At 49.1% G+C, this 18,592-nt stretch overlaps 2 protein-coding genes across 3 annotated transcripts; one reads left to right on the forward strand and one right to left on the reverse strand.

The window, feature by feature from the left end:
• The first annotated feature begins 7,988 nt into the window (after positions 1-7,988).
• Positions 7,989-12,425, forward strand: LOC124708522. 2 transcript variants are annotated; one of them, XM_047240207.1, is made up of 3 exons: positions 7,989-8,186; positions 8,280-8,513; positions 12,258-12,425. In XM_047240207.1, the coding sequence occupies exons 1-3, from the start codon at positions 8,158-8,160 to the stop codon at positions 12,355-12,357; spliced, it is 363 nt and encodes a 120-aa protein (XP_047096163.1). In that variant the 5' UTR covers positions 7,989-8,157; the 3' UTR covers positions 12,358-12,425. The 2 variants fall into 2 exon arrangements, with proteins under 2 accessions (XP_047096163.1, XP_047096162.1); XM_047240206.1 differs by lacking the exon at positions 12,258-12,425 and adding an exon at positions 9,126-9,788.
• On the reverse strand, positions 9,973-12,272 carry LOC124708521 (L-type lectin-domain containing receptor kinase SIT2-like). The gene has a single exon (XM_047240205.1). It carries the CDS (start codon positions 12,185-12,187, stop codon positions 10,154-10,156), a length of 2,034 nt encoding a protein of 677 aa, XP_047096161.1. The 5' UTR covers positions 12,188-12,272; the 3' UTR covers positions 9,973-10,153.
• Positions 12,426-18,592: the final 6,167 nt, after the last annotated feature.

The raw sequence follows: 18,592 nt of genomic DNA on the forward strand, positions 1-18,592 counted from the left end.
TCAACGGCTTCTGATCAACGGTCGTTTGGTGTGCACGACTCAGATGCAAAAGGGCTTAGGTCAAGGCGCCCGCGTGGCGCAATCACCTCAGCAATAGGAGGACTGTTATTCCCTTCCAGGATAGCAAACAGATGCAAGTATCGGAGGCAACATACACTCTTCCTCCCGGAGTACCCCTCTGCATGCACCACTCGAGCGGGAGCTGGGCATGGTGTCTTATCTGGGATCAGTCCCCTCGAGCGTCAAGCCTGGGTGATTGAGCTCTGCTTTCGGGCCTGCCGTCACAACCACCTCACCAAGGTCTCTGACGCTGGATACCTCGAGCACCACACGCACGAGAACCAGGGAATGCAGGCATAGTGTTGTTGCCCGGAGTTGCCTCCCCGAGGACTCTAACGCTAGATGTCTCAAGCATCGCGCGCACGGGAACCAGGGAGCACAGGCAGTGTATCGTTACCCGGAATTACCTCCCCGAGGGATTATCTCCCCGATGAAACGGCTACCACTGCAAGACGCCTCTGTTTCTCGACTAGGGACCGTCCCTCCGCGAGAATACAGTTTCCCGACAAGATAAGTTTCCCTCGCCTCTCAATCTCGCAAATTCTTTGCGTGGTTCTTATGCGCTTGATGGTGCTGCCGTGGAAGTTGGCAATCTCGTTGGGGAACCCCAAGAGGAAGGTGTGATGAGCACAGCAGCAAGTTTTACCTCATTAAGAAAACAAGGTTTAATCGACCAATAGGAGAAAGGCGTGACTTCTGAAGGTGTTGCTAGCTGACTATTGGCAGGCGCATTACCGGCGTCAGCAACAAGGTGGAACCTGCACACAACACAAACAAAATAGTTTGCCCCAACTTATAGTGATGTTGTCAATCTCACCGGTTTTGCTAAACCCAAAGGATTAAACGTATCGAGTGGAAAGTGATGTTTGCAGTAATTAAAGAGAATAGTGCTTGCAGAAAGTAAATAGAACATGATTGCAGTAGATGAATTTATCAGTGTAAAGGAAAGGAACAGGGTCCACAGTTCACTAGAGGTGTCTCTCCATGAAGACAAATAACATGTTGGGTGAACAAATTACAGCTGGGCAATTGATAGAATAAAGACCATACATGACAAGATGATTACTATGAGATTCGTTTGGGCATTACAAAATAATACATAGACCGTAATCCAGCTGCGTCTATGAATAATAATCTACCTTCCGGTTATCATCCGAACCCCTTCCAGTATTAAGTTGCAAGCAACATATTATCGTATTAAGCAATGTGTGTAAAGTAAACAATAGAATTACCCTTGGATAAAACATTGTTGTTTTCTTCCTAGTAGCAACACCACATCTAAAATCTTAGAAGTTATTGTCACTCTTCCAGAAAACTAGAGGCATGAACCTAGTATCGAGCATAAATACTCCCTCTTGGAGTCACAAGCATTTACTTGGCCAGAGTATCTACTAGCAACGGAGAGCATGCAAGATCACAAATAACATATGACAAGTATATATAATCGATCTCAACATAGTATTCAATATTAATCGGATCCCATCAAACACAACATGTAGCATTACATAAGGATGACCTTGATCATGTTAGGAAGCTCACAAGATCTAAACATGAGGCACAAATTGGAGAAGGCAACCATGTAGCTACTGCTATGGACCCATAGTCAAGGGATAAACTACTCACACATCACTTCGGAGGCGGGCATGGTGATGTAGGTGCCTCCGGCGATGATGGTACCTGGAAGAGCTTCAGAACCCTCCCGAGCTAGGGTCTGCGATGGCGGCCGCGACAGAACTTTTTGTGGATGGAGGCTCGGGTGTTCAGGTTTTTCCGAGATCATGAATAAATAGGCGGAAGGGCGAGGCCGGTGGAGGCCAGGGTGGCCCACAGCACCCCTTGGCGTGGGCCCAGGCCTGGCTGCGCCAAGGCATTGTCTGGCCGCCCTGTGCCTCCTCTTCGTTCCCCCTCTGAACTCTGTCTTCGCTATGGTAAAATATTGACTTCGGCTTTTGTTTCGTCCAATTCCGAGAATATTTCTTGTACAACTTTTCTGAAATACAAAACAGCAAAAAATAGGGAACTGGCACTGTGGCATCTTGTTAATAGGTTAGTGCCGGAAAATGTATAAAAGTGCAATGAAGTGTAAGAAAAAATATATAAATTGGTGTAAAACAAGCATGGAGCATCAAAAATTATAGATACGCTTGCAACGTATCAGCATCCCCAAGCTTAACTCCTGCTCGTCCTCTAGTAGGTAAGTGATAACAAAATAATTTTTGAGGTGACATGAATCCAACACAATCTTGATCAGGTTATTGTAAAGCATTTTAAGTTGGGATCAAAGTACTCTAAACATAGGCATGATAGACATAATTCTAACAATAGAACTTAAAAACTATGTTATAACATGAGAAGTAACTCAAACAAAGGATCATGAATAACTGTGCATTGAAAGCAACTGTTTGTTTATGAGCATAGAGAAAACATAGCAAAGTGGTACTCAACATGTCCTTTATGAAGTAGCAAAACATAAATGCTAGGACACCTTTAAAGTTCAAAGGGTGACTAGATACAAGTAATTTGAGAACAAGCAATAGCATAATCATGAATCAATCAATAATAATTTTGGGACTATGCACATTATACTAAGAATTACAACTATGCTCTCTTAAGAATGACTCTTTGTAGAGTAAGCAAGATTCACAAATTTTATAAACCTTCCAAAAATTATGGTACTCATTAGCTTTGAGCTCTCATTTCCCCTATCATAAGCATATTGAATGGTTAAAGTTAATGTGAGGGCAAATAGAGTTATATGCTTGACAAATCACAAGTTGAAAATCTCGTGCCCCTTGAATACGAGTACCTAAACCTCATGCTACTCAACTTAGGTCCCAAATAAGTTCTTGTCATTGTAAGTATATATGTATCATCGAGAACGCCCACGGGGTACCTCCTGCCCCATGATATAAAACTACTCCTGCATAGGAGCAATCCCATGCCAAAACGACAAGACAAACAGACAATGAGCATCTCAGCAATCTTTTTAAGATGCTTCATAGAATGCTCACTATGGTTCGCTGTAAATTTCCACCATGAATGATGCATGGCTTAAATTGGCGGCCCAGACGTTTCTCTAACATATATACAAAATCCATGGACTTACAAGTTTCCATTTTATTTCACACCACTAGGCATCCATGAACAAAAGAACATGAAATCAACTAAATAGGAATAAGTGCAGTGTTGAAAGCGTTCCCCATGAAAGCATGGTTGTGCTAACTCCCAACTCGCAATTTGCAAACATATAAACTTCATAAGATAGTCACAATGGCTCAAGTTTATTAAGTGCAAGAAAGTAAATGTGCCATCAAGTTCGTGAGAGATTTACTAAAAAAAATTCTCATGCCAAAATTTAATTTGGAAGATAAATAGAAACATGATGAATATACTTGGAATAGCAATAATGCTAATAGGTAAATATGGTGGACACAATTGGTAAACTTTGGTTATTGGTGGTTGGATGCACGAGTAGAGTTCATACTCAGTACAGGCGAATGCTAGCAAAAGACTGGGAGCGACCAACTAAGAGAGCAATAATGGCCATAATCATGCATGATGACAAAACATTATTAATCAAAGCATAAAGTGATATTACAAGTCAAAACTAAATTATCACAGAGGCTTTAGTTGAATGGTTATAGTCATAACATGGTATAAGCATGTGCCAAGTCAACCCAATAAAGCATCAAAGGAGAATACCACAATATTATGCTTTGTATGATGCAAACAATACATGATTCTTTCAATAGCACATTATGCACTCTCAGCTATTTGAGACAAGTCATGCTACAATAGCAAATACTAAGCATATGACAAGAATATATAATATCCAACATGACATGCCAAAGTCTATATCACAGTCTAGACAAGCTTCCTTTTGCATCACTATAGGCATGAAACATTTTACTCATCTCCAACACCAATCAACTTATTTGAAATAACTCTCAGAGATGAAAATCAGTATGGACCAGAGAGCTAATCATACATAAATAAAGAATACTAACGAGCTCTGAACATAATTCGAGTGAAAGAACAAGAGCTAAACGCAATACTAGAAAAGTAGAACACTCACAGAATAATAAGAGCGAAAACTAGAGCGTTCTATGCAATTAAAACGGAGTGTGTATCTCTCCAAAACAAATATGCTGGGATCCAACCATATGCTACATCAAACAAAACAAAACAAAATGAAAACAAAAATAAAGAAGCTCGTCATGCATGGCGAGCTTCTCCCTCATTCGCAGGTCCGTGACACCTTCAGTGAAGGCGGAGATGATGTTGGCTTGAGAAATCATGGGTATCTTGTTCCTCACTTGGCTGAAACGCTGCATGAATTGATACAACATTTCGCCTTTTTCCTGGCGAATATCGCGCATGTCATTAAGAGTGGAGTGGCGATCCGCAGTAGGCTTGAAGTTGGCCACAAACTGCTGGCAGAGATCCTCCCAGGAGGATACAGACTCCTCTGGGAGGTTCATGAGCCAGGAGCGGGCAATGTCCTTCAACGCCATAGGGAACCAATTGGCCAGAACCTTCTGGTCACCTCCAGCTGTCTCTCTGCTCACTATGCACAGCTGCAGGAACTCCGTAGGGTCCCCGTGGCCGTCATAGCGAGCTGCGACGTCTGGCCAAAAATTGGGCGGCCACGAGACGCGACGGAGCTCCTTGGTGTAGGCGATGCAGGCCCCCATGCAGACGGGCGTCCCAGCAGTGCGGTTGCCTTGACCCGCCGCCGCAATCTCCTGGAGGACCCTCGCCTAGCGCTCGTTTGGTAGTTCGGGTTGTCGCTCGAACCCATCACGAGCCTCCTCGGGCGTCCTCTAGCAGTTGGGCTCGGCGACCCGCGGGGACGACGCCGCACGCGAGGGTTCCCGCGGCGGTTGCTGAGCGAGCGGCGGCAGGGGAACATTTCGAGCATGGCGCCCTCCGCGCCTGCTCACCAGCTCGGTGATGTGTGTAGCCCAACCGCCCCGCCCGGCCTCCAACGGTGGGTGGTTACACAACTCCTAAGCTAGGAGGATGCGAGCATCCTCCGTAAGTTGCTCGGGGGCGTTGGGCTCGGAAATGACGAAGGAGGTGAGACCTCGTGTTGAGGGAGGTTGTGGCTCCCCCGACGGGCGGAAGGAAGAACCTTCCTCGTCGTCGATCCATGGCTCCGGCTCTGGCACCTCAGGAGCACGACGCTCGGGCGGCTCGGGAGCCCCCGGGGCGTCACGCCTAGCAAGCTCAGAGGCAGTAGGCGCATGACGACGAGCAGGCTCGGAGCGAGCGTGGCTGGCCGCACGGCAACGCGCACACTCGTCGCGAGTCTCCACTTGCCCGACCATGTCGACGAAGCTGACGGAGAAAAGAAGTGAGCCTACCTCACTTGGTTAGGGAAGTGGATGTACAACCCAGCCACCCAGGTTCAAGTCCCTAGGGACGCGAATTTGGGTTCTTATTATTTAAATAAAATCAAAATCAATGTAGGGGCTTCCCCTACCATATTCCTTTCAAAAAAAGCTAACGGAGAAGAACGACGATAGCCTGAGTCCCCTACCTGGCGCGACAAATGCCGGAGATTCGTGTCCGGGTAGGAACACCGGTATCACCGAACCCGAGAGGTTCGAACGCAGGGGACTCAAGAGCACGTCGTCGTCTTACCAACGCTAGCATTGCAGATGGACACATCAGTTACCCAGGTTCAGGGTCCTCGGAGAGGTAAAACCCCTACGTCCTGCTTTGGTGGATGTATTGCAGGTCACAATGGAGAAGATGACCGTACAAGTATCTAGGGTTTGTGATCGCTTTGGATCGTGCCCCTCTACGCTAGAACGGCTAGTTCTTATATAGAGGAGCTGGTCCTCTTCCCCCAAAATATCTTCAAAGGGAAGGCTTTCCACATCTCCAAACTGAGGGCGGGAAACACCCCCGCCTTTTACAGGATGGACATAGTCCATGGTCGATTAAAGTGCCGGTCCATGACAGGTGCTGAGGTCGTCGATGACGCCTCTGGTGGCCATTTGTGCCGTCCAGCGGCCTTGCACCAAAATGGTAAGGACAGGGCCTTGGCGCCTTGGTCCTCGTTGAGCCTGCTTTTAGCAACAAAGAGGCAATAGCATCTCGCCTCCTCGTGATGGAGCTTTTGAGCTCAGCCATGACGTGTGCGATGCCCGCCCGGTTTGTCTTGTGGTCCGGAAAGACAGCTTTGGGTTCTCCTCTCGGGCGGGGCCCGAGTGGTCGGCATCCGAGGCCTCTTCGACTCGAAGCCTCAGAGAGCTTGTCTTGGAGGTGTGCCTAGTGTTCCGCAAGGGCTCGGTCCTCGCGGAGCCTCACTCCAGGACTTCCTCCCGGAGTGATTGTTGGTCCTTTGTTCTCAGCAACCTAAGGGATGTGGCACCTCAGTTGCTGGTAGTCCCACAATATCACCACCTCCAAAAATATAACAAGTTGTTCTTCAAAAGAGAAGTTGTAATAAAGTTCAAGGATCCCACCAAAGTACTCGAGTAGGATAGTAGAAGCACCAAATGTAATGCTTGCGAAGCCAGTTCTTCGGCTAGCCCCTCATCTCATGTGGTTTGATCGCACGTAACTCGTAGAGTCGGTCTTGTTATCAGCTAAGTGGTTAATAGCCATGATGGTCAAGCGGGAATTGTACATATTCTTTAGAGGAACATGAGCATGCGTGAAGATGATATTCATCTGAGCATAGTTCGCCACGGGAATGGTGAGCAGGTCGTGCTCTCTCAGGTGTTTCTAAGATGGAAAAGGTAAGTGTCAGTCAAGCACATAGAAGAACATGTTCATGCTCATAAGGAAGGAGTAAGACAATAGTAGCAAGCACTTCCTTCAACTTCTCATTGCTCATCCGAAAGGTTGTGGTATGTTCACACCAAGTGACTCCTTCCACATATTTAAATTTTTTCAGGAAAAACCACCTACTCTTCCACATTCTTAGAGATACATTTCCATGTGAAGTTAAGAACATCATTGCAAATGCGTTACAGGTACACTTCCCTGAAGTTCTGCTCAACCCAGACCTGGCCCCTTTATTCACTAGCTCGCAGATGCGGTTCAGGACGAACAAGGACATAGAAGAGTCGGGGACCACGGAGAAGCAAGCAGGACAAGCGACGCCGCTCTCGATGGTGTAGACGGTAGGACCTCCGTCGACATGGCCGATGGGGTAACCGGTAGGTACGTCGTCGCCATGCTCGACACAACTGACTCGCCCAACATCATCGTGGATCTCAATCTGTAATAGGTCGAATGGGGGATATGTGGATTTGGATTTTCGAAGGAGAATGACACAACTAAATAGGGTGAGGATTCAGTGGGCGGTGAGCGAATTTCTCTCGCCCCATTTTTTGCTGCCGCCCCTGAGTTCCCACCATCTCCCTACATGCACGACCTCCTATGCCGCTTCTCTGGTTTTTTGCACACCGATGCTGGCTGAGGAAAAACAGTCGATTTGATCGTTGTTCTCTGGCCTGGCCGCGAGCCAGTCTGAATGAGGCATGCAAGTAACCAATCAAATCGTTTTATGCTTCCTATCGCTTGGCCTAACCCTCTAAAGGCTACGAAACACGGGGAGTGGAGATTTGGCTCCCGAGTGCATCTGGTCCTGATATCTGGAATGTTGAATAGAGCTTGGAGATTGATGTACCAAGGCCAATACTCTGGCATACATGCAGCGAAAAATCAGGGATACTTTGCTGGACCAGCATACGTCCTACCCATGGCCCACAACGCATTAATGAGCGGGCAACGGCGAGGCAGCCCTAGACTGACGGCCGAGTGGTAATGATGACCTGGACCCGCAGAACAAGTCGGTGTGGGGTTAGCTGGACCATGGTACAGAACGCTAGCGCTTGAATTAGGGATCTGAACGGTGCCGCCGCTGTTTGTTTTGCGGATAAGTGCCGCCGCTGGATGAAAGGCAGGCCGAGGTCATTGTACTCTAGAAGCATGTTGATTGTTCTCCACGTTCTTGATTCAGCTGACTCGCAAGCGGCTGCGCATGGAAGGCGGCGCGGGATCAGTTTAGGCGGCCAGGTGCGAGTTATTGGCAACTACACCGGTGACGGTAAGCTGTAGCTTCACCGGCGACGGCCGATGGAGTTCCCTTTGGAACCCGCAAGCAGGTAAGCAGATGCGACTTTCCCCGATTTGAAACTGTGGTTGTCAATTTTGTCTATGGCTGTTATTAGTGGGGGGATTTCTGTCTGGCATTGCAGTGCGGCAATGTATGAGGGCGGAGCTGGTGCCGCCGCAAATGGTGATGTAGCGGTGGAAGACAGTGCGTGCAATCATGTCGGGTCAGTGGAGCTGGATCCATCTGTGGCGGGCATCCTACAAGTAGTAGCTGCTGCCGGCAACGGAGATGGTGACGAGCAACTTGATTCAGCAAAGTGTACTGTGAATCAAAAGTTCAGAGTTCAGAACGAAGCATCTACGGACTGGACCAAGAGGTAAACGTGTTGCCCAATTGCTGTGGTACAAATTTGTATTGCGACATCTACGAAAGTAACTGATAGACTCTAATCTAGTAAAGATTGAGTAATAGCATCCCTAATATAGAGTTGTACTGTGATCTGAATTTGATAGGCCTGATATTACCGACACATGGGAGAACAGGGGAAGCAGAAAGTAGTTGCAGACCTAGTGAGTTAGTGAAACCCATGATCGTGCTTTTTTAGATAAAAAAATTGTTTGTATAAATGATGCAGGCCTGTCAAGTTAGTGGCCAAAAAAAGGATTGTCCTTTGTAGTTCATTCATAGTTTGCTGAATTGCTGGACTGTCAGATAGGTTGTGATCTGCCGAATGATGCATTCATGAATACAGACGGAAATATTCGGTTATTTGGTAAACTTGTTGCAGAAAATATATCAGCAAGAATTATGGCCAATTCACACACAAAATGTGGGCATGAATTTCCATTGCTGGCTAGCTGATTGAAAACAGTATAATATATTAGAGACCGCTTCAATAGTTAAAATGCTGAAAGAATTATTGCAGTCCCTCCCTTTGAGGAATAAGTAGCCAGGATTAAAGCTCGGTACTTGCTATGAACTGATGCAGGGTAAGGGTGGGTCAAGCACCGCTTGATAGGGCACGAGTGCCCTTGAGAAGTAGATACATGGGTATGCAGAGATGTTTGGATCCTTGCCTTGGTACACCTTTCGATTCGCTAAGCGGGGCAAGCGGAAGGAGTTACGCAAACCTGGCCGGATCTAGATCGGAGCGGGGGCTGGGTGCTGGCGGCAGTCGATCGATGCTGGCAACATCAAACAGGCTGCTGGTGTTGTGTCCGCTGCTACCGCGGAGAAGCCGAGAGGGATTACTGTAAAGGAGCAGCTTCAACGCGGCCGCGATGCTGGTGTCGCCGCGTTCTACTACCCCATCTTCTCCGATGCCGGGCTGTGAAGACGCCGGGCTGTGAAGCTAGCTGACGAGCATGTTCGTGGGTAACCTAGACAATCAGTTTATGTGTTTCTGTTGTCTAGGTTAGACTCCGGCACCATGTGGTTCAGGTTTCCCGGATAATCAGATATGATACCTTGATTGTTTTGCTGTAATTAACTAAAATCCTTTGGGTGAAGTCCGAACATAAAAATAAGGACTAGGTGTAGTGGATTGGAGTACTTCAGTTGCAGAAGTCCAAGATCGGGTGTTGGTACAAGTTATCTGCACACTATCTGTACCGGCGGTAGGAAAACGGCTAGTGGTGGCTAGTGGGCCATGCGAGACTGTTTAATAATCCAGATACAGAGACCAATACATGTCAGTATACACGCATGGGGTTCCAACTGGCGCAAACTCGTTGGTCCAGGAACCGGGAGCAAATAGACCCGGGAGCCAAATAGCATTTCCGACGAAACACGTCTCTGCATACCCTCCCGAGTTCTCCAAGATGTAGATGTATCTCTAATTAAAATACATCCGTATTTTGATAAAAGTATCTATTTTTAGAGTATTCGGCTCAAGCCCAAACATAAAAAAAAGTAATCGCATGATCTTTTTTTCCTTTTTTTTGCGAATCCGTAATCCCATGATCTTGAAAAGTCATTGGTGGTGGTTGCCATTGATAAGTGTGTGGCCTTCATCAATCACCTGCCGGAGACGACGGAGGAGACGCCGACGCTCGTCGGTGATGACAATAGGTAAGACGCAGCGTACGAGTCGAAGCCGTCGGCGTTCTGCATCATGGCCAGCATAGTGAAGCTGCGGTACGTCGGCGCCGGCTCGGGTATCGGTTCGTCGCCGTCGAGGTACTGCACCACCTGCCGCATCGACGGCCTCGCGGCGGGCGCCGGGTGGGAGCACACCAATCCCAGCCTAAGCACCGCCGCTGCCTCCTCGGCGTCGTAGACGCCGCAGAGCCGCGGGTCCGCCGTGGCCCCGACGTCCCCGGCGTGCCAGCGTTCGAGTACCCAGTCCGCCAGGATGAGCCGGTTGTCGTCGGCGGCGACGTGCTCGATGGGCCGTCGGCCGCAGGCCACCTCCAGCACGAACGATCCGAACGCGAATACGTCGGTGGCTGGCGTGACCCGCCGCGTGCATGCGAGCTCCGGCGCGAGGTACCCCATGGTGCCCACCACGTGGGTAGTCTGTGGGTCGGAGCCCCGGTCGTACATCTTGGACAGCCCGAAGTCGCCCAGCCGCGCGTTCATCTCGCCGTCGAGGAGCACATTGCTCGCCTTGATGTCTCGGTGCACCACCACCTGCTCCCAATCCTCGTGGAGGTAGAGCAAGCCGGACGCGACGCCTCTAATGGCGCGGAGTCTCTGCGGCCAGCTCAGGGGCGGCGCGTGCTGGTCGTACAACCAGTTGTCCAGGCTGCCGTTAGGCATGTACTCGTACACCAGGAGGAGCTCCCCTTTGCGCCGACAGTAGCCGAGCAGATGCACGATGTTGCGGTGCCTGACGCGGCCGATGCTGACGACCTCGGCGACGAACTGCTTCATCCCCTGCTTCGCGTTGTCGTGGGACACGACGACCTTCACAGCGATCTCCGTCTTGGACTTGGGGAGCACGCCCTTGTACACCCTCCCGAACCCGCCGACGCCAAGCAGATGCTTGCTGTCGAAGCCGCCGGTGGCACGGAACAGATCCTTGTACGCGTACCGGTGAGGCCCGAACTCCAACTCCCAGTCCTCCCTGACCTCGGCGTACCGAAATCGCCGCCACACGAGCAGAAATACACCGGCGGCCACCGCGAGCGCGAGGATCGGAGCGACCACCGGAAGGATGACGTCGCGCCCCTTTGACCGGCCCTTGTCGTCACCGACGCGGGGCGGCATGGGGAGGTTTGCGTAGTCGAGCGGCGGCGCTGCCCCGTCCAGCGCGAAGCTCCAGCCGAGCACGTAATGGCGCGTTTGAAACGGCCCCGTCGACGACGAGAGGCCAGCATACGCCGTGTCGCTCAGCACCGGCGAGAGATCGATGACGACGGAGATAAGGGGCTTTATCGGCCTGGACATCCCGAGGGGCGCCAGCGTCACGCTGACCACCGTTGATCGGCCGTCGTAGTCCACCCACAGTTGCATAGCGTCGCCGCTGATGAGGGTCAGATTCTTGAAATCGCCGGCGTCGTCATCGGAGTAGTAGCCGGCGGGCTCGGCAGCGACGGAAGCCAGCCCGTTGACGTCGACGCCGACGTGGTTGCTGTTGATGTCCCCGAACTCCGGGTTGAGGATGGTGTCGAGCTCGACGGCGAAGACGTGGTTGGTCCCGTTGCCGTTGTTCTGCTTGTTGAAGAGGCCGAGGAACTGGCTCGGCGACGCTGCGGACAGGTTCTTGTTGGGCGCGACGAAAAAGGCAAGCCCATTCCCGCCCACCGTGATATAGTCGGTGACAATTGCGAACACGAAGGTTGCCGAGAAGGAGCGTGCGGCGGTGCCGTTCGTTGCCGCGTCGGTGAAGCGGAGTGGCGCCGGGTGGAACGCGCTGCCTTTCAGCTGGGAGGTGACGTTCGTCAGCGCGAGCTTGCCGTCCGACTCGATCACGGCCATCCCGTCGAGGTCAAGCTGAGCACCGTGGAAGCCGTTGTAGATGAACTGGCTGTCACCTCCGACTCCATGGCCGACGCTGAGGAAGTGGAGCAACACGAGGGAAACGACTGATACAAGCTTCAGCTGCATCTCGTAGCAATTTTAGGTGGAGCCAATGTTGTTCTGTCTGTCTAACATAAATCCTTCTCTCGATGTTCAGGAATCAAGTAAGACGACTGGGCTACACCGTCCAAGAAGCAAGGGGCCCTCTGAAGGTTTGGAAGAAGGCCTGCACGCATCAGTGGGCCAGAGTGGACTAACTGATGACCAATGGGAGCATGACAAACTGGCTGTGATGACAAGTTTTACGTGCAATCTCTTAGCACAATCTCTCCCACCACATATTTAGATGTCTCGTTACTAAAGATAAGACTAAAAAATAACCAATTATACATCATGTTTATTGTTATATCGATATTACGTGGCAGGATTAAGATAAGACGATCTTATCAACTAAACCATTGCACATGCCCTTAGAGCATCTCTAGCCCCAAACCGCGTAGGGTCAGATTGGTCGTTTGGGATGTCGTACCTTGGTATTGCGCTTGGGGCGTCCCTCTCCAGCCGGGTTCCCCAAATCCAACCTCCAACCAATTATCTATTTAAAATTAATGTTTTATTTCTATTTCTATTATTGAAGATGCTTTGTCGCTTTTACATTAAAAAAACATTGAAATGAACGACGAAGAACATACATAAACCTTGAAAAACACCAAGATAGGACATAAAACCTAGACTAGAGGTTGACCCTAGTCTTCTTTGTCATCGCCTGAGTCGCTTTGATAGTGGATACAACAAGACTCTTTACCAAACAGCTTGACGCTCATCTCGCCGTCGCCTTTCTAGAAGAAGTTCACCAAGCAGCCGACCTGGACGTCGTTGTCGCAGGCGAACATCTTCCAGCCGGTGTGGAGGTACATCTTGCATTTCCCGTAGAACAAGACCTCCACCGATCACCGGCAGAAGTCACAGCCTCCTTCCCGTAGGGTCACTGGGGCCGGCTCCCGGTCGGCGAGAAATTTAACGAACGCGTCCGGAAGCTTCTTCTTGCCGAAAGGATCGTCGTTGATGAAGACGACAAACTCGAAGTACTTGTTGTAGACGACGGCGAGCGTGCAGCACAACCGCCCCTGCCCCTGCCACGGCCGCGACCGCGGCCAGTTGAACCCGCTATGCAACGCGTGTGGACAAAGTTGGGTGGCGGCGGCTAGGGTTGTGGATGTGTGGTGCTAGGGTTGTGTGGGAGGGGCAATCAGCGAATACCCTGTTTTATACGCCGAAGGCAGGCAAGGGTACAGTGGCGTGCATTAACGTCGGCACGCAGGACAAGGCACGACGAGACATCTTGTTGTGCGTCTGGGCAACTGGGCCGTCGCTGCACGGAAATTAAATTGAGCCTTCGCCAAAGGTAGGCGACGGGTGCACGCCAACCTATGTGGCTGATGATGCTAGCCCGCCACTCGCGATGCGGATTTTTGGATGGGCTCGAAACATCGAACACCGTATTGGATCGCACCGGACCAAAAAAAAAAAAAAAAAAACTTTGGAGAGGTTGACTGGAGGAGATGCTCTTAAATAGGCGTCTTGTAGGATGTAGCGCGTTGTGTCTTTGTCCTTGGACCAAAGTGTGTTGACTGTGCTTCCCCATTCAGTTGCTTCTCCTACCTCCCTTCCCAAATTTCCCTTGTAGCCAGAACTCGTTGTCGAATTGCTAGGTTTCTTAACCAGTATATTGTGGGAACAGATAAAATGGTTTGCTTTATCCAAGGTAGCAAGGTTTTTCTTTTTCTTTTAAACAAGTTTGATTAAGTCAACTAAGTAGACCTTCAAGGTAGAAGTAACGACCACTGTATTTGTTTGTTTGTTTGTTTGTTCTCTTTCTAAGTGATCACTTGAAAGATACAGGCCCCTCTCTTTCTTTCAACAACAACAAAAAAAACAGGCTCCACCTCCCAAGCTTGGAAAAAAAATCCCTCCCATTTGACCACATAAAAGAGGATGATGCAACTCAGCCATCACGCTGACACAACACAAGAACTACAACCAGATGCCATGGTCAGCACGATTATTGTTGATTTTGTAATCAAATTAATCATCCATAACATTGACACTTCTGAACCTTAAACCCTTCCATTACTGTCCATGACAGGCTCAACAACCGAGTCAAACTGAAACTAGAAACAACGCAAAACATTGACGAAGTTGTTTCAGGTTCAACCATATAATGGCACTGAATGTCCATGTGTAGCGCGCATTCGCGGCTCATTTTAACTTCGACTATGCTGGGAACGAATTACCTCCCCACTCTTTCGGCACAATTAGCACGATGGACAAGCTTTACATGAGCCACATTTCCAACACACAAAGCTCGTAGAGATACAAATGGCTTGACCTGGCATGTTAAACCAGCCACAAGGTTCAATCCAGGATTTTGTTGCTATTGTACGTTACACATTGGCCAGGAGGTGTGGCACCTGGTCAGTTAGCTGTTAATCAGGACGGCGGAGTTGGCCTCGGCAACCTCTTGGCGATTTCCTGCCATAACATGTAGTGTATTAAGACGATTTTACCAAAATAGGCAAAGGAAAATGAGGCGTGTGGAAGAAATAGTCCTAGTCATTCAACGTGTAACAAGGTGGCAACAAAATACCATGACCAAAGATGAACGCTTGGTAAAACTAACAGGAGAGGCAAGTAGGAAATTAATCAAGTGTGGATTGTATGTATAGAACAAGGACTTCTCGGGAGGCAGATCTAGAATTCAAGAATTTTTCAGTAGCAGATCAGACAAAAGAAACACCTAAGGGGCAGGGTTCAAGGCAGTGTGGTGATTACATAAGGAGTGATTGGACATTTGGAACAAAGAGAAAGCAGAACGGAGTGACTTCAAAACTATCTCAGTCCTCGTATTTTTTTTCGGAAAGGGGGAAATATCACCCCAGCTTCTGCATCCAAGGGATGCACACGTTTTTTTTATTAGATTATTCACAACACCTTACAAAAACAATTACAAAGATCGAACCGAAGCCACCAAAACTAACGATAGCTCGCTAATCCTACATCACCGATGAGGGAGGGCGGGGGGTCAATGAACAGAGCCAACACCCTAACATCACACCAACGCGCGTCATCAAAAAACCGAAGGCCTCGACAAGTCGCCCAATGATGAGCAGGTGGCACAACCGGTCTGGCAGACCCTCAGCACGTACCATCATACACGCTCCAGAAGTTCTCGCCGCCACTGTCTTCCGCATACCCATCTTCAGGAGAGATCAATGCAATGACCTTGCGAGGCCTGCCACCAGCGCCACCACGACGCCAGATGACACCACCATCCTACACACGCCCATCACGCTGCGTCCGCCCCCGAGGCTCCGCTGCACCATGCCGCCGAGACCCGCCAACACCGGCGCAGTAGACGGAACACCGCTCCGCCAGATGATTTCCTCCAGGTATCACTTGTCCCAGAACGATGCCCTCAAGAGGGAAAACGACACTAGAGGTGCCGCCATCATCTGATTCGTATCCAGATCTGGGGTTTCCCTCGGAACAAAGAGGTTGAGGTCGGATGTGTAGCAACGATGCCTTCAACAAGGTGATGACGCCCGAGGATGCCACCATCGTCGGCTCCGACCGAATCGGAGCCCGGTTCTCACCGGCCAAACCCCACCCCAACGCTGCAGATCCGCGTGAAGAAGAGTCGATGCCGTCCTCGTATATTGCTTACGATCATTGAAATTCCATCATTTTTAATTTATGCTCGAATACTCTTGCATTATTGGTCGTGAAGACACAGCATTCAGCATATCAAGTAATAATTAAGAAACGACTATGTCTGATAGCACTTCTGCATCACTCGACAAAAGCTGATGAGCAGAACTTTGGTAATTTTAATGTTTCTCCAGGTCTGTCACCACCTCTATATGCAAAATAAAATAGCTTACTTAATCCTGAATCCTGATGCATACCTCAAATAGTTGGTTTATATTATCAGCCGTTTTTGCTGATGTCTCAACAAAAAACATATTGTTCCTGTCTGCATACTCCTAACTCCTGTGCATCCTTCAGAAAGCAAAGAATGCGGTAAAAATCTCCTTGTAATACATTCATCATCAATATCCCAATTTAACAAGGTGACGCATTGTTCCAAAAAATTATACACACCTGAGAAGACACAGTACGTTTTTCATGTAGATCAGCCTTATTTCCAACCAAAGCCATGATCATATCCTGGCTACCATGTTTCTGAAGTTCCTGAAGGAAGAAAAAAGAATTCTTTAAAAGCTGCACCTTCTTTGCACCAAAACAGACCAACAACCTTAATAAAATGTAGGGTGGGAGCATCACACATTTTACTCTGATAAGAGCAAAACTATTGGTCAAACAGTTGGCCTTGAATAAACAAAAGCTGCAGAACACATGCAAAATTGAACAGTGATCACTTAGGCTGCATTTGTCATAGGGCTCAAAGATATCTTCTGATTCTTTGGAACAAAATGCTGATAATGGTCAATACATTTGTAATTGTTTAGATGAGCTTGCATACTAAACACAACCTTAGAGTTCAGAGTTAAAACTGAAAACTTAAATGCGACCAAAAGAAGAGGGATGAGTACTCAGGTGCAATGGAAACCTAATAGATTGACAGTTCAGAAGCATGCCACGGTAAAATACAAATTTAGTACACCGAAATAAAACATAAAGGCACATTCAACCAGAAATTCAAAAATGTCGGTATAAATGCTTCAGAGTGAGTTCATTAATTTGTTCGCGCAGCTGATCAGGGGGAAAGATGATATACCTTCACCCAGTACTGTGCTTTGTTCAATGATTCTTCACTTGTTATGTCATAGACAATAATAAAGGAGCTAAGGTTTCTGCCAAAAAGTTTCGTCAACGCTTTTTTTTGGACCGTTTTGCCCTTCCACCAAATCGCATAATACTGATCCTGCCACGTACCCGTTCAGTTTATACAGTTTCCGTTTTTTTCAACCTTGCGCCCCCGCTCCGGTCTCACGGCGGCGCCCGTCGGGAGAGGTAGAGTCTCAACCACGCAGGACTCCTCTTCTTTCCTTCCTAGAGCCTTTAAATAAGGAGCTATCCTTGCATCAAATCGATCGGCCATTGCAGATCAAAACCGAGCCGCCGGAAAATCCGGCTGATACAACCATTGCAGATCGAAACCAAGCCGCCGGAAAATCCCGTCGATACAACCATTACAGATCGAAACCGAGCCGCCGGACAATCATACAGTATTCTGGAGTACAAAACAGATCGGAAATTTGGGGATACAATCATCCTTGCGACCACGCTGGGCATGGTCCCGTGGCGGCCGAGGCAGGTGGATACCGGGACGACGCCGTTGCGGCCGGGTTGGCGGCGCTGGGCGCTGGGAGCTGGGAGGATGCTAGGAAGCTGGATCTGTGGTACTGGGTTCGATCCAAGTGGAGCTAATCCTTTACGCCTGTGAGGTGGACGGATCACCGACCTCGCCGACGGCCGATAATCCTCTAGCCTATCTCCCTCCACGGGACTCTCCACTCCCGGGAGCCAGACGTCGGCTTCTTCTCAGCGGCCTGCCTACGTCTTCCCAGCGACGGGTGCCGCTCCCTACCTCCCCTGTCGTGGCTAGCCGCCCGACCCCTTCCTCTAGCGTGGCGCTGCCCCGATTTCCTCCCTCGCCGCTGAGGCCTCCGCACGCCTCTCCGCCATCCAGGAGTTCCCTCGGGGTCGCGGAATCAAAGAACACGCTCGAGGCCGGCACCAAGTTCGAAGCGAACCTGCGCCTTGACGAGGCCGCTGGGGAAAAGGCCCGATTCTTGAAGCTTTTTTTCCCCTCTGATTCTCCAGGGAGTTGCACAGCCGGAAGAAGGCCAAGTCGTGTTGGTCCCAAGGATCTCCACGCATCGATTCCTCTGCCCAGCGAGATCGCCACGACGCCCTGCCTCGCGCGCGACGCAGTCTCCCTCTTGCAGATTTGTCCTGACGCAGCAGCTCGAGGCCAAGCAAGATTCAGCTTAGCCCGTTACAGCTAGGACGAATTTCGATTATTTTGGAGTGCAATTTCGGATATTCATGATGGTAAGTGGCTGAAGCATTCTACTTGAGAGTTGAGACCACGCACGGTGGCAATGTTGATGTGAAGCGTCGCTCTGTTCTTGGCATCCGAATGAGAATATGAGATGAATGCTGAAGGCTTCACAAGTTGGATAAATGTGTTGCCTTCAAAGATAATTGGATAGCATCAGACCTGATCTTAGAAGTTGCACTGGTGATAAAAGGATAACAGCCACTCTTTGCAGATGTGAGCTCTAAAACAAATAGTGTACTATGCATCCAGATTCCGCAGTCTAGAAGAAACCAAAGCCCGGCTGGATGAAAATTATACAGAATTCCTTTGTTCAGGACACTAGATAAGGTAGTGGTCGATGCCTGGTGAATCAATCTTCTCTACTGATCTGTAGGAATACACTCACCCTGAATAATCTGAATTTG

Source organism: Lolium rigidum, chromosome 4 (assembly GCF_022539505.1).
Source record: "Lolium rigidum isolate FL_2022 chromosome 4, APGP_CSIRO_Lrig_0.1, whole genome shotgun sequence".
NCBI classification, from domain to species: domain Eukaryota; kingdom Viridiplantae; phylum Streptophyta; class Magnoliopsida; order Poales; family Poaceae; genus Lolium; species Lolium rigidum.

Bases quoted from the DNA above. Each gene is read 5' to 3' on its own strand.
- LOC124708521 (XM_047240205.1), bottom strand. From the start codon at position 12,187: ATGCAGCTGAAGCTTGTATCAGTCGTTTCCCTCGTGTTGCTCCACTTC.
- LOC124708522 (XM_047240206.1), top strand. From the start codon at position 8,158: ATGGAGTTCCCTTTGGAACCCGCAAGCAG. The intron at 8,187-8,279 runs GTAAGCAGATGC...CTGGCATTGCAG, and splicing joins CCTTTGGAACCCGCAAGCAG to TGCGGCAATGTATGAGGGCG. The intron at 8,514-9,125 runs GTAAACGTGTTG...GAACTGATGCAG, and splicing joins TCTACGGACTGGACCAAGAG to GGTAAGGGTGGGTCAAGCAC.